Raw genomic sequence first — 16,528 nt, 5'->3', positions numbered from 1 at the left:
GTTCAATATCAGGTCTAAGATCAGGCCAGGCTGCTCAGGGCCATATCCAGTCTGGTGTTTAAAACTTCCAGGGAGGCAGATTTACAGCCTCACTGGGCAGCCTGTGCCACTCACTTTTGTTGCTAATTAGTAAAGTCTTCTGCTATATACTGTAAATTATTATAAAAAAGAAATTTTTTTTCTCCCTAAGGTTAGTCTCAGTGAGGAAAATGCAGAGGATTAGTTTTGAACTCCTTTGCTAAGGAGTTTTATATTTCAGAACAATTTCATATTTTCAACTTTTTTATTTCAGAACAATTTCAAGACAGTGCCTGGATGGGCTCACAGGGCAGGCTGGTGCCCCTCTCTATTCTTCTCAATTCTAGGGGTTGAATTTTTCTAGAAGAACTTTACTTTGAGTAGTTCCATTGAAAATAGGAAAGCATGACAGCTCCTATTTGTTTATCTTATTTTTCCATTAATTTTACTGCCCTGGAAGTTGTGTTTCTTTATGAAGAGAATAAATAGATCTGCCTTGAGCCAAGGTTGCCCTTTCCCTAGGAAATGGGTTGGGGAGCACAAATGCCCATCCCCTAGTCAGGGTGGTGGAGAGGAAATGTCATGGCAAAACCACCCAGAAACTGCAGTTTACACAGAACCCAAGAGGCTGCAGAGAGGCAGAGAGAAGTAATAACCAAGTCTCAGTGGTGATGGAAAACAACTTCTGGGGATCAAAGACTGCTTGGCACTTTGCTTCAACTCAGAAACCCACTTGGTTGAAGCCAAGCTTAAAGGACAGGCCAAGGGAGAGGTGCTCATACCCATTGTGCCTGATCTAGTTGCCTAAAGTATTCTTAGTCTTAAATTCCCAATAAAAGTAATTAAATGTTTGGGGTTTTTTTGGTTTGTAGTTTTGGGGTTTTTTTGGGGGGTGTTTTTTTTGGTTTTGTTTTTTCTTTTTTTTAACTCGATAGCCTATTGTCTTCTTTGGAGAGATAACTCTAGGAAAGCATATAGAAAAGTACATCTCAGTACTTGGCTGACTCCTGGTCCTGTAACAGAAAATTTAGCAGAGAGGTTTTTTTTTTGTTGTTGTTTTTTTTTTTTTTGGTTTTTTTTTTGCTAAAATTGGCTTGTTTAATTTGACTTGCTGACTCATTTTTCCAGCTGGTCTGTCATCCTACTCAATTCCAGATGAGGCAATAGGAAAAAGAATACTCTTTTGAATATCCCACCCTCTTGCCAAACCAAGTAACAATTAAAATCTCCAATTTTCATTGCAGTTCTTTATCTCTGCTAATTATCCAAGGAACAGTAAATCAGATATATTGTCTCCTGCTTGTTGTCAATAATTTAAATTCTAAATTCTTTATAGATTTGTTGCAGATTTAACACACTGCTGTTTTTCCCTAAATTACACAGCATTTCGCAACTTGAATCCAATTCAGTGTTTCATTTTTACATTTGAGATCAAATGCTAGACAGTCCAGTCTAATTGACTCATATGTTTTCTGCACACACAAGAGAACCCACATGACTTGGTAGCTTTTAATCCAAAAGAAACTTCAGGTCTCTCAAGTATCTAATTAGGGACCATCAGTGGGGTTTTTCCATAGTTTTTGAGAAGAATCAATTCTGAATCAAGTGTTTAGTGGACAATTGAATCTCCAGTCCATTGTCCACTAAACACTGCCTACTATATTCCTGCCAGTGAATTCCCAGTGAATTCAAAAAGAACAGGAATATAGCAGGCAGGGACCTTGTGAGCTGAGAGGTGCCAATATAAAATAACATGGTGATAATCAGATAAGAAAAAAACAGATGTTAATTAAGTAGAAGAAGAAAGATCTCTTAGAAGAATTATAGCTGACATTTTTTAAAAGATGTCAAGAACAAAAGCGGGGTGGCAAATGTGGTACAGTATTATAAATGAGATTTAAACATGATAGGTAAAGTAATTTTTGCATTGTCAATACTGATATTTTTCAGGGTAATAGAAAGTATTTTTCATCTGTCTTTATCTATATGAACTATGAGGGAAAAAAATACCATCATGCAGGCATAGTCATTGCTACACCTGTCTGTGTAACCAGAAATGTAATTGGCCTGACTTATTAGTGGGGAATGACCCTATGGGGAGTAGTCTTCAACTATAAAACAAGCACTTAAATCAGCTGCTTTCATTCTCCTTTTAACTGCAGAAACAAAGGGGTTGTATGGATAAAGCAAATCAAAACATATTGTTAATTAAAAATGGCATCCAGCACAAAGCTTTGTTTGCCCTTCTTGCATACAGGGGTCAACACTAATAAAGTTTCACCATTTGCTACCTGCTGATGGATGATGTGAAGCCATTCCTACAGCTCTTGGTTAATACTTGAGCTCTGATTATATCACAGAATTTGGGTTTTTTGCCTATTTTGGAAGTGAAGATTTGGGTACTAATTGCACATGCTAAACAATGTGGTGAAAATTTTTATAAATAGTTATTAACAAACTTAGCAATGATCAGTTGTTTACAAGGAGTCTCTGCAAATTTAGAGTGTGTTATTTAACACAAACATTACCTTATTACTTACTCACTGCCTGCATGTTAATTAATTGTAGTATATTTTAATTTGAAGCATCCAATCCATAGAAAGGAATTTGCACTCTGATTTCATAGTGTGGTCTATGATTTGTATTTTGAAGTGGTAAAGTTAAATATCCATAAAGAAAGAGATGCCTAAAAAGGAAGAGGTTTCTGAACTTTGAACAGAAGGACATGAATATAGTGAGCAGTTCATTGAAAACGTTGGGAAAACAATTTTCCCATTTTTTAACAGAAACACTCAAATTTAGAGCAAAATATTTAACTAGAAGCTGTAAAATAATATTTCTAATTTTTCTGTCTATCTGGTAAGATTTTTAATATTTTTAAAGCAGGTTTTGGTTTTGTATTTTTCTCATTCAAAGAAAAAAAATTTGCCTTGAAAATCATTTCAGCTGAAAAGTCTGTTCTCAGTACAAAACTTGGAGAGATTTTGGTGAATTCTTCTGAAGCCATAACTCCTTACAGTTGCTGAGATAGATTAGAGTAGCATTGTGTAAAAATAATAGAATTGTACTGAAAACCCCCACAACTTAAATGAATATCAAGAGCTTAAGGTGAAAAATCAGAAGCTTAACCATTGTATGGAAGCTGAAGTCTGTTGAACTAATTTAGTGTTTTACATAAAGAAGACCAAGTCTGAGCAAAATGAGAAATTGTTTTGTGCAGTATCTGAAAATTTCATATTTTAAATCCTAAAAAGTCCTGGTTTGCATTGTTTTGAATTCTTCTGCCACACATACTTTATTTTTAAGTCATTGGTAAGCGTCTAATATTGATATGTTTTGTCAACTAATTTAACAAAACCTGAAGAATTATCATTACCACCTTAGAACGAAGAATCTAAAAATTAAATTACTTCACAAAGAATCACCAATGTAAGACTTTTAAAGAATGAAGGTTGTGTAAAAGAGCATTCTTGATTCTACTACATGGGAGAAATAATAGGAATACATCAAATGCTATAATCTATTGTTTTTTACATCTCTCATATGTGTTATGGTTACAAAAACTGGAGAATTCATAGTGTTCTTTTTCTGTTCAAATTTATGAAAAATCAGTTATCATTGACTTGAGGTCACAACTAGTAAATGATATATAGGTGTTATATGCATTGGTTTTTGACTTGCACAGGTACGTGTGTTCACATTTTCTGTTGGCCAACATAATTATGACAAAGGACCCATACAGTGGATGGCCTGTGAAAATAAAGGTACTGTGTCTTTCTTTTAAACTGATCTGCACCAGAGCTTTGGTTAGGTGCTTTGCTTCCCTAAAAATGGCAGATTTTCAGCTTGGCTTTTAAGTTTATTGTATTTGTGATCAAAATTGTCAAAAGTTAATTTATTACATAATATATACATGAAAAAAATCACATGTAAGTGATAAACAGGTATATTTATTTCTTTATTACTTTGTTTAAAACTTCATATTGTATGAAAACTACCACAGTAGTTTTTATAATAATAAGCCATCATGGTTCAGTTTTGAGAATATTTGTTGTAATAGCCATCTATGTAAAGTTGGAACTGATGACAGATAAGAAATTAGTCAAAGCTGGTTTAAATTAAGTGGTCTGGACAAAGGGATTTTTGTTTGGTTAGTTGGCTGGTTACATTTCTTTCTGTTTTTCTCCAAAACTTTGATACTAAGATACTTAGAATTTTTTTCCTTTTTTAAATGAAAATATCAAAATTTTTCTTGCTGTGATTTCTTAGTTTCTGAGAGCCTCTTGTATTTTCTATTCATTTTGTTTTCTTTATGTAAGACAAAAATAAAAAGTAAAAAAAGTGAAACTAAGGAAGTAAAATGTTTTCTACATGAACTTTGTACATGAAAAATGTACTCAGAAACCTTTGAAGAGTGTGAGAAATATGAGTCTTAAATGTTTAATAATATACCTGTACAACAAATCATAAGATATAGAGATATAGCAGAAAATAGAAAAGAAATAATATAATAGAGATAAATAGAAAAGATATAATTTATCAAATAGTTGCTTATGTTTTAAATAGAGCAATTTGAATGCCTGACTGAAAATGTAAAACTCTTTTACAAATTGGTGAGAAGAAAGAGGTGAGAGGTGAGCTGGATTAAAAAGGGGCTCGAAAATTAGGACTGCCAGGGAAGGAGATAAAGATACGCTCAGGCAGAAGAGTAAAAGAAAGGCATAGATACAGGAAAAAACAAAAAACAAAAAAACAAATAAACCCACCAAAAAAAAAAACCCACAAAAAAAACCAAAACAACCAAACTAGAAGAATCCATAGCCTGGGTGAATAGCACACAGATGTGCCATAGCCTCATGAAACCCTCAGCAGGCTGACAAGTCATGCAGAAGATACTACAGCTCCATGAAGAGCAGATTGTATTGTCAGATAATAACAGAAAATAGACATTTGTATTTTGAACAGTTTTTTTTTTTTTTTACTAACATCTTTGTATCTCAAAATACTGTGACCTTTGTATCTCAAAAACAATGTGACCTCCATTGTTTTAAAACAAATGAGGACCAGCTGGTTTAAAGCATAACCACCTATGTCATCTTATTATTGAAGCAGAATGATCATAATCTTCTTTCCAAAATTCCTCTGATTATTTGTTTGCATTTCTTTTTTATTTTTTCCTAAATTAAAATATTTTGCATACAGCAATGGAAATTACTAATATCAATACTTTACCTCTCTAATTCTCTGCCTCATCCTTCCAATATGACTTAAAATTTTCTTGGACTGAAGATGGATCTCATTGCCTGGCTTCAGTCTAATTACATGGACAGTATTTTAAATATTTTTAATCCAAAAAAAATGAGCAATAAAATCAGTGCTAAATAAAGATGTTTCTGGTGTACATTTTCTGTGTAGGAGAAATACCCATTAGCTTTTTTTTTCATTCCACAGTGTGACTTATATTTTTATACTACAGATTCACTCTTGTTGCAAACCATAGCTATTTTTACATTCCTGTACGAGTTCGGCCTATAATTATGTTGCTGTCACAGCATATTAAAATAAACATTAAATATACTTGCACATCATAGTAACTGGGATTTCTTGAGTACAAACTCAGTATATGATGCAGCTTTACCAATACAGCCAAAAGAAACAAATTATAACTGTCATTACTTAAGAGTCACTACCTTGGTCTGAATGACGTGGTGACCCATCATATGGCCATGCATTGTGGTGGCATCTACTGAAAAGTGTTTCATTCAGAAACAATAATTCTAATAGAATTTAGACTAGAAATTATAAGCTAAATTCAATTCCTCAAGATTAAGAGGCCAGCAATCTATTATGGTGAAATGTAATTGTTTCTGTTTCAAATTTTAGGTTATTATTATGAAATCCCATCTATTGGAGCCATAAGGATAAACACCCAGGTAAGTGAGTTGGCCAAATCCAGATGCAGTTTTAACACACAGAAAGTGGAGTAATATATGTTCTTGGATATGTTTGCTCTTCACCTCTGCTAAAATCAATTAAATTTTAAGATACACTACACTAAGAAAAGATTTTAAAAAAAGTTAAGGGTTTCTTCTACATTTAAGGGATTATTCTCTTAAAATGTTCTACTTTTTCTTTTAAGTGGCTGCAGAGGACCAATTTAAAACATTATCCCTGTTACCAGCTGGCCCAGAGCAGCTTGTGTGCTGGTCACAGCCCTGGTCACATTCACCTCCTCCAAAGCAGACCACGGGCACACCATGGAGGGTCTGAAGTGCTCTGTGTCCTTCAGGCCCCTGCACAAGGACTGTGCTGGCTCAGCTTTCCTCCAGGCCTTACATGGTCCTTCAAACTTTGATGCTGAGACACGACAGCAATTTTATGATAAAGTTCTGTAAAACCAGTAATTTTTTATAATGTGCCTGTGCATTCATAGTTCACCTTCTGCCATGCTTTCTGCATGATCCAAAGGGTTTGTATCACATGGAGCAGGCTGTGGCTGTATATGAGGGGATAGCCCTGCTAGAGCATCTGAACTCCTGTGGGTGCTACACTACAATCCTGCTTTATAGGAGAGGTACCTGGATGGATCCAACCCTTTTAGAAGAGACTGCTCTACTTTCCTTCAAAAAGGATGCAAGAACATGTTAGCAGACTTAAATGTAGATAAATAAAGGCACAGGACTCCAGGGTTACATGATGAGATGCAAACTGAAGATGGACAGTGTAGAACAACAATTATTCTTTTCAGTTGTCTGAAAGTCCAGATACTCACATGTCCATAGCAGCAGAGAATTATCATTGCAGTTCTTTGTCCTTCCAAGGCCAGGCATGACATTTTTTGGCAGAAAATAAGAATCCTTTTTTTGGCTTGAATAAGAACCCTTTGATTCTGTTAAACTCTTCCAGACAGTGTCTGGCAAGACGTATCCCTAATAAGATCAGACAAGTAGAAAAATTTGATGACTGAAAAAAGTTTGATGGTATCCACTCCCAAATAAGTCAGAAACCTGACATTTCATAAGATCACCAGCTTTAGCCATGCTCACAAACCAAAGGAAGACAGGAAAAATAGGTTTTATAATTCTGATTTTTGTCATTCCAATAGAAGTTACACCAATTGTTGCTGTAGGAGCTTAACATACCCAGATGTTACACCACTCACCCTCCATTGTCCACTCTTTCTTCTGGGTTGACAGTTCTGTAATCTGCTTGCAATTTCTTTATGTCATTAGCAATTAAATAAAAATAGTTGTAATTCTCAGTTTGTGGAAAAAGAGTGGTGGTTAAGAGTCTGTAAGGTCTGTGTGACTGGGAATGAAATACAGGAATTACCTTTTCAGTAAATACTGCAAACTGAAGACTGAATTCTTTTGTGGTACCATTTTTAAGAAGTAAATAAATGCTCCTCCTGTAGTAGTGGTGACTTTTGATTTCCTTTCTTCCCCTGATATTTTGAATTTTTATTATTTAATTATTGTTTTTTTTAATATTGTTTGTGCTCTTTGATCTAATAATTGCCTTCTGATGAGTTCATTACACTTTTTAACAGGAATATCTAGATGTTTTGGGAAGACCAATGGTTTTAGCTGGAGAGCAAGCCAAACAAGTCCAATGGACAAATGTCTATCTGGATGCTCTGGTATGATCTGTATTTATCTCTACTAAAGTAAGAATTTTAGAAAATCAGTAACAATGTGGGTCTGCTTTCCCAAGAATCCAATTTCTTACAGTTCCAAACATGATATTCTTGTGTTTCTAACATCTACACACATAAATACAACAGCCTCTAGGAAGAGATCTATTTATAATGTGCTGGTCTAACTTGCACCTATATCCTTCTAAGTGTCCTGAAATTTAGCAGAGAAAACCAGTTTATTGCCTGCAGACTTTAAAGTGTAGGCCACTGCTGTTCTCAGCTTAAGCAAAAAAAAAAAAAAAAAAAAGGCAACAAAGAAAATAGCTTTGCATTCTTGTACCTACTGCAGTAAAGGTCATTTGTTACATTTCTGGTGAGGAATTCTTAGAATTCTTATTTTTTCCTCTTTTTTTTTTTTTTTCCTTCCAAAGAACACGCCAGGCAGAATGAAATCTATCAGCATTACTAAGAATTTGCAATTTGCACAAATTTTGTACTTGGGTTGTATTTAATTGCTTGCTTGCTCAAGGTAATGATTTCTTTTACCTTTAATTGGACAGTGTAAATAAAGGGGATATAAACAAAAAGAGATATGAAAAGCTTTCTTACTGCTGAATTTATCGCTTCAGTCTTGTAAAACAAACATACTCAGGAAACTACAGGAGGAAAAGTATTGTTAGAGGAAATCTAATCTCTTGCTCTGAATAACCTACTTCTGAGGAACAGGGCAAAAATTACTGCAAGGTGGCCTTTTGGACTCACGTATTTATCCAAGCTCACGTAGTCATCTAACGTCGTGTCAAAATGCACATCTTCCTGTCAGTCAGCATTTCTGGAATTTTTTTTTATCAACATATAATTTTTACTGTCAATATAACTGAGCATGACACAGAGGAACTAGTTTTTCATTGAAATTTCAATGTCCAGAAGTTCCTTAACCATGTTTTGTTTTATTTCTGAGGAACTTACTGGAAACATAAAGGATGTGGTGACAGAAGTTCTTATGCTCTGTACATATCCTGTTGTAAAGCCAAAGATAAATTTCTAACTAGGAATAGACATCTGTTTAGTCAAGTAAAATAAGTGACACCTGCAGGCATCTCTTGTGTTGCTTTATATACTCAGTGGGTTCATTCAGTCTTTCCTTCAAGGTTTTCTGCCTTCATGTGTCACATATGTCTGTTTGTGAGAATATGATTATATATACATGTATTTGTGTATGTACATACACACATATATATATACACATAATTATATGTAAATAAAGTAGGACAAAAGGTAAATTACTGAGGTAAAGGCTCAGATTTGTGGACTTTTTCATCACAGTTGAGACCATTAAAGCATAGGTGTTTCTAACCCCTCTGAAGCCTTTCCCTGATTCTTGGTTGTACAAGGGAATGTATCTAAATTGTCACAGTGGTTTTTTATCTTAAATTCCCTAAAAGAACTCCCTCATGTAGGGCTTACAGTTCTCCTGCTTGTGGTTTACAGGACTCATTCCCTTAGTTTGATTCTTACTATTCCGTGACTTTTTGTGGCTATGACTAAGTAATGCAAAGTGTATTACATGAGGCCACATTAGTGCATAAATTCAGGTTATAAAATTCTGAAAAGGAACTTTCATTTCAGTCTGGCTTTCAAGACTGTCTTTAGTAATTTGATGTATTTGTAGCAATTCACTGCTCTTTCATAGGCCTGTTCCTTCAGATTCTATTTCTGTGTTTCTTTGGGTTCATTTTCAAGATAATTGCAGAAGTTTCAGATACTTTAAGGTTTAACAGTTAGGCAAAATTTATTCAGAATTGTTATCCTTTCTAACTTTGCTTTTTTTTTCTTTTTTTTTTTTTTTAAATAGTGGGGAGATTGTGTTATCCCCCATACTACATTCCCCTCTTGTTTCATTATTTATCTTTTCAATGTTTCTTCTAAATAATGTTTTCTCTACTGATTCATCCTGATTTCTCTTACTTTCCTAAAAAATCCACTTCAGTTTGCTTGTAACTTTACTTACTCTGACCTCATCACCTTTCATTTGGTACACAAATGTGAGTTCCTGAATGATGGTTTAAAATTCAAAAAGGTGCTACTAGACTGGGAAAATAGAGAACAGATAAACCAGAGTGCATTCATGTGGTGTTCTAGCTTTTATTTTTCTTTTCAAGTGAAACAAAGGGAGAAAAGAGATGACTCCTCAATAACTAGTTAGAAGGAGAGTTAGCATAAATGAAGGGGAAAAGTTTGAAATTGAACTCAAATAATCACATTAAAATAATGTAGAAATCTCCCCATGGACAGTTTGGAATAGAAAACAAAACTGTCCTGGCTATCTGAACATATGGTGTTCTGATTCCTATTTTCAGTATGATTTGTGAAGGTTACTAAAGGAAAACCAGATTTTGTGTATCTTCTAAAATGAATGCAAATTCCTTGCCTCAGTTGCCTCAGTACCAGAGGAGACTTTGATTTTGCCCAGCCCATGATAGACATTATTGCACACCACTCAAAAGTAGTGATGACAGAAAAAGTAGAGGAATTATGTGTTGTATTTTTCTATTGGTTTTTCCTGTATGTGATACATACCTGTTGTGGTCTAACCCAGCCATCAACCAAACCCAGTGCAGCTCCTCACTCCCTCCCCCACTGGTGGGACTGGGGAGACAATCAAAGGGGAAACTTGTGGGTTGAGACAAAGACAGTTTAATAGGAATACAAAAGCTGTGCCCACTAACAAAGCAAAGCAAGGAATTAATTCACTGCTTCCCATGGAAAGGCAGGAGTTCAGCCATCTCCAGGAGAGGAGGGCCCCATCACACTGATGGTGACTTGGGAAACACAAACACCATGACTCCAAATTGAAATTTACTATTTCTAAGCTTAATTTTCCTTTTTCTTTTTCTTTTCCTTTTCCTTTTCCTTTTCCTTTTCCTTTTCCTTTTCCTTTTCCTTTTCCTTTTCCTTTTCCTTTTCCTTTTCCTTTTCTTTTCCTCTCTAGTATCCATAGTTTTATGCATTGTGGATATTGTAGCTGCAAATATGTTTTCATAACATTTAGGTTTTTTGAAACTTCTATATCCTAAGTTGTTGACCATCATCTATTTTTAAAAAATAATATATTCATCCTACTAATATATGGACAAAAAAATCATAATTTTAACTTTCTATTCATCAAGTCAGTGAAGTATTACCATTTTCTTTCTTTTACAAAATTGAAAGTAATTGTTTTTTACAAAAACTGAAAGTGATTACTTAGCTGCACACATTCTTCCATTGTTCTAAGATATTATGGCTTAACATTTGCTTTTTAACTAAAAAGTCTTTTTCTTCCTTCTTTACTGGTTATTTTTTAGGAGCTGGGCCTTGTGATTACAGGAACTCTGCCTGTCTTCAATCTAACAAGGGAACAAAATGGGAAAATTGTAAGCTTGTCGTTCAAAGAAAAAAAAATAGCAGTTATATAAATCAAATTGAATGTTAAATGCCTTGAAGTGTGTGTATTTCCATAGAGTATTTTGCAGTGTAATTGTCTTGTACACCAGAAACAAAGGGGACATATCTACTTACCTGATCACCTCCTGGGAACAAGAAAATGCACTGCATTCTTTTACTCTTTTTGTCATTCTGGGTTTCGGGGTGTGACATTCCACTGTCTATCCCTGTGCCCTAGTGGCAGTGGGAATGTATTAGGTGGTCAACAGATGGGAAGTAGGTGATGATATTATTTAAACCTTTCTAAGAAATCATGTCTAGATAAATTTCTAGCAAACCTCTGAGTCTGTGACATTTCAGGGTAAAAGGCAGTGATGTAGAGAATATAAATTAGTACATAATTAGTAATGGCAATGGAAAAGATATATTTATCTTTTTTTTGTATATTTAGATTAAATTCTAAGAGTTGAATAAATAAAATTGCCCATCCCTATTACTGTCTGACATGGAATCTGTGTCCTCTTCACAAAACATAAAACAGACCTGGAATATGCTTGAACAATGTGTAGTAAAATATTGTGTAAAATATTGTACTTTTGGTGTACTCCATTCAGGTCAAAACATACAGAAATTTAGACCAAATATTATTTCATTGAGTTTCTAAGCTATTACACAGAATGAATCAATGAGGGTTTGATTACTGCCATTTCTTCAGTTTACTTTCAGAATAGTTCTCTTAGCTTCCTTTAAAAAAAAAAAAAAAAGCAATAAACAAAAAAAAAAGTTGCTTAATCTTATCTACAAGACAATGCCTGGAATTGTCTGAGTCTTGTCCAAAGTGACAGACTACTGATTATCAAAGGATGTCTTTCTGAGAAGTAAAACAGACGTGATCTAGTACACAGAAGCAAGAAGAGGACTCAAATCTGCTCAATTTGTATCTCTACCTGAATTTATTTATAGGCTGCAAGTCCTCCTCCAGCAAATTTTACAAATTTATTTAATATGGAGAAGGGATTCAGGTCACACTATGTAAATGACTGCCCTCCTTTTCAGTAGTAGAAGAATAAATTATATGCAAAATAATTGTACTTCCTGAGTCCCTGATTTTACATGCTGATGATTCTTTTACTCACTGGGTTTTTTATTGTGTTGGAATATTTTTTATAAATCTTTATACTATAGCCCAAAGAGTTAATTGTTTTGAGATCTCACTTACCAGCTGCCCAACCTCAGCAGGAAAAGTAGCTCAGTGCTGGTGCTGGTAGTTTAGTATCTGCATAACTGGCAATATTGTTCCATCACTTTTGCTTTTAACTGTTTTGTTCTTACATTATTTAATCTGGGAAAGTATCCATCTTCCGAAATAATTTTCATACACTATATTAAATCCTAAATTTATTAACTATTATTTTGGATCATTTTGACATAATTTAAAATATTCAGAATAGACACATAACTAAAAGGCAACTTCACAAATGTATTTGTCAAAAAAGAGATGAAGGCAAAAATACAAATTTACTGTCTGTTGCAGTTATTCTCCATTGTAAATATGTCTAATACATACTAAAATTTTGGAATTTTACCAGAATCAGCTGATTCTTGGAGTAATGGGGGTGGATGTCTCTTTGGAGGACATAAAAAAACTGACGCCCCGATTTACGGTAAGCTGCTTGCATTGGGGGTTTCTCATAGTGTATGTTTAATGTGAGATTTCTGTGCTTGCTCTTTCACAAGTCACACTGCAATGACTGGATTTGAGTCAAAGTACCAGCAGGCTTCTTGTCATATATTCTTTTCTATTGTTGTTCATTTTCTGGTGGTTTTCTCTCCAGCCATATATGTGTTTCTGTGTGATTTGTCCATCAGGGTGCACTGTGTAAAAGTCAGCTTTTATTTGGGGGATACATTACAAGTAATTGTCTTCCTGTATCTTAAAGCACTGCTCTTTAGTTAATTGTTTGCTTCTTAATGTGGAGTACACAATCGTTTCAGTTGATAATATTTGCCATTTATCTAGGACAGCTCTTTATAGAAAATTTCTTTAATATAGTAGGGTATGTCTGTACCCTACTCAGTATGGCTGATTTATTCATGTAGACATCTAGCTGTGGACTTTTTATGAAAATAACTGGTGCTGTGGAAAACAAAAGCTGAGGAGGAAAAGGAACATCACAGGCTTGACTGAAGGCAGATGCAAAGTCTTACATTTAGAATGGAGTAATCCCACACCACAGCTCAGGCTGCCTCAAAGGGCAGGGAAGGACTTGGGAGTCGTGGTGGAGGACACGCAGCACATAAGTTAGCAGTGTGCCCTGGCAATAAAAACCAGCTGTGCAGCAAACATCTGCATCAGTACACTGTCCACATTTGATCTCCTCAGTACAATAAATACTCTGAGGCCCCGTGCAGAGCCACTGAATTGGCTGAGGGTCTGCAGTACCTGGTACACAGGAAAAAGCTGACAGAGATGCATTTAGGCTAAGAAGGAGCCTAAGCGTTAGCTAATGGGAATTCTGGAGAGAATGGACCTCAAAAAGAGGCTACCAGCATAGGTATGGCAATGGAAATTCCAACTGAAATTAAGGAAGAAGGAGAGCAGGCTGCCCAGAGAGGTTGTGGAATTGCCACTGGAGGTATTCAATGAATTTAAACCTAGTCCGACTTCGAAGCTGGATTTTATTTTTTAAGTTAGCTTTGCTTTCAATGAGAGGTTGTACCAGCTGACTTTCAGAGGTTTCATCAGCCTTAATCATTCTCCAAGTTTATGATCCTAAAGGAGTAAAAATTAAGAAATTATCTTGTCTGTGTTAGTAATCTTATACTTCATGATGCCTGAGGCGTGTGTTTTCCACAATGTGAGCATTTCTTGAAAGCCATTATTACTCTTTCTTCATCACTTAAAACCATATAATGCTAAACTTCATTTCTTTCTTTCAGCTTTGTCCAAATGGATACTATTTTGCAATTGATCCTAATGGGTATGTGCTACTGCATCCAAATCTCCAACCAAAGGTATGAAACACCCTCTAATTTGCTTCTCTATAATAAGGAGATATTGTCAGAAAAAATCAGAAGGTACAGGACAGCAATAGTGAAAATTCTCAGTTTTGTGGGTGTTAGGAAAATCTGTGGTACATCTATGGCTTCATCCAAATCCACCAGCTTTGGCTTGTATTGAATTTGTTTATTAATTTAAAAAAATGTATTTTTTGAATGCATATTTATACATGTGAAGTGTTTTAAAATACCTATTAACATTAAAACAATTAGTGGTAGTTTAATATCATTGTGAAAACGGTATAATCGTTGTGAAGAATCTCGAAGCAAACTTGAAGAATCTTGAAGCAATCTTAAAGTTTTTGTTAACCTATTTATTGTGATGCTTTCTCATTTAAAAGATTGAAATTTTCATATTTGCAAAACCAAAGCAATCAGAGGACAACATAATGTATTTTACTTGAATTTGTGTATTTATTTATTTGGTTGTTTTTTTGTTTACCAGAGCTGAAACCTGATCTCAGAGTTGGGATGGATTTAGCTGAGCACCTCTTCCCAGAACACTAGATTTTTAGTAGTTTAGCTTGAGAAAGGTCTTTCATGTTTAAACATGATACTTTTTTCTAAATATGATTAGGACACAACTTTAATCAAATTTCAGGAAAACAGAATCCAAATATTTCAGTTTGGCCCTTTATCCAATAACTGTAGTCCTTACCTTGTGGAGAATCCTAAATTGTTTGTATCTTCTTAAATAACTTCAGTGTCAATTGGTGAGAAATTTCAACATGAATGGATCATTTTTTTTTTTCTGAAATCAGAACTTTGATCTTGGTTTTAATGAAAGGTTTCTCCATGTGAAACAATCTCCTGTTTAGTGGACCTCTTGAAAATTCTCATATTTTAATTACATCTTTTCAGTGAACTTTGTCTCTTGAATTCTTAAGGTTGTATTATAAAGGACAAAGTTAAAATAACTTTTTTAATTGTCAAAGACAGAAGAAGAAATTAGGAATTCATCTACATATTTTAGTGACTAATTTAATTCTTAATCTGGGAGAAATCAGCTTTGTGAATATTTGAATTAATTTCCTGGTGAAGTAATTAATACATTTGAAATCTTTTGCCAAGTGACACAAGAAAGAAAAAAGTGCTTCTGCAGAGGAGAAAGAATAACTTGACTGTAACTTTTAATGAGATATCCCTTTTGATTTATTTTAAAAGACACTTCAAAAATATAAAGGAAAACCATGGAAAAGAAGGGTTTTATATAGTCTTGATGACTGAGCAGGACTTCAGTTTCTGGATATCCGCATTAGATTTTCATGTCTTAAAAAATGGAAGTTTCGATTTTTTTTTTTAAGAGGCAAAAATCTTCATCATTACTGACCCAATCTTTTCTTAATTAGAGGTTACTAGTAATTAGATGATGGTGATTGGGCTATTTATCTTTCCCTTTTATGCAGATTAAACTGTCTTTTCATTCATAGAAGTAATGTAAAAAGAAGCAATGCAATAATATTATTTTAGGTCTAATCTTGTGAGATACTGATGGGTATGGACTCTGTTCATCTCATTTGTGCTCTTTTCCTGCTCTGTTGCCTCACAACACTGAAGAATAAAACCCACTATTTAAAACTCAGCTCATCCTAACTAAATCTAGGCAAACTGAGATGGATTATTAGGATACTAATTGTCATGGTTTCTCTATGTAGTTTTCCTCTTAAAAGGATATGGAAGTCCAGAGATGCTTTCCCTTAATGCTCAAACCTTTGGTTTAGAGTATGTTTAAAACAGAATGTTTTATAAGTAATAATTGTTATGTTGTAGAACAATGTCTAAATGTAACATTAAGCATTTGAATTATTATTGTTATTGTTGTTATTAACAGTTACACAGACTAGACTTTTCCACTCCCAGTTTGTGTGGAGTGGTGCATGCTATTCAGACTGGTACAAGAGCTACAGTTTAAAACTAAGGTACTCAACAAAGACAGATATATTTAGAATTCATGGACTTTCTTTAACATGTCATGTTAATTTTAGTTGAACTTCCCAGTAGCTGTTAACTTATTAACAAACAACATTTTAACCCTCTTTGCCAGCAAATTTTCAATAGTTGTAAAATAAAACAAAACTACGTCTTTACATTTGAAGAGGTGAGGGTTTCTTACACTTCCAGTGCTTCCTTCTTCTGAATGTCTTCTGCTTTCCTTCTGAAAATCTATTTCCTCCAGTCACAACTGGTTCAACATAATATTTTCAGAAATTGTCTTGAAGTTTGGAAAGTTGTTTGCACAACTGAGAAAAGTCAACAAACAAATTCAAAAGCATATTAAAATAATTTAAACCTTTCTCATCGTGTTCTTATTTGCTGAAATAAATTAAAATTATGACAAAGCATAGCAAGAAATTTTTTAATATGCATCTTAATATAGTTTTTAACAGC

At 34.2% G+C, this 16,528-nt stretch overlaps 1 protein-coding gene across 2 annotated transcripts in view; it reads left to right on the top strand.

Annotated features, from left to right (window-relative positions):
* CACNA2D1 (calcium voltage-gated channel auxiliary subunit alpha2delta 1) overlaps positions 1-16,528 on the top strand; it is a 358,692-nt gene that overhangs the window by 298,401 nt on the left and 43,763 nt on the right. For both annotated transcript variants that reach the window (XM_059847448.1, XM_059847449.1), the window contains exons 13-18: positions 3,704-3,782; positions 5,902-5,951; positions 7,568-7,657; positions 11,002-11,070; positions 12,670-12,744; positions 14,021-14,095. In XM_059847448.1, the coding sequence (XP_059703431.1) occupies positions 3,704-3,782; positions 5,902-5,951; positions 7,568-7,657; positions 11,002-11,070; positions 12,670-12,744; positions 14,021-14,095 (438 nt within the window). The remainder of the gene's footprint in view (positions 1-3,703; positions 3,783-5,901; positions 5,952-7,567; positions 7,658-11,001; positions 11,071-12,669; positions 12,745-14,020; positions 14,096-16,528) is intronic.

The sequence above is a fragment of the Haemorhous mexicanus genome, chromosome 5 (assembly GCF_027477595.1).
Source record: "Haemorhous mexicanus isolate bHaeMex1 chromosome 5, bHaeMex1.pri, whole genome shotgun sequence".
Classification (NCBI taxonomy): Eukaryota; Metazoa; Chordata; class Aves; order Passeriformes; family Fringillidae; genus Haemorhous; species Haemorhous mexicanus.
The sequence above is the reverse complement of the archived record's forward strand: the minus strand, read 5'-3'. Positions and strand labels throughout refer to the sequence as shown.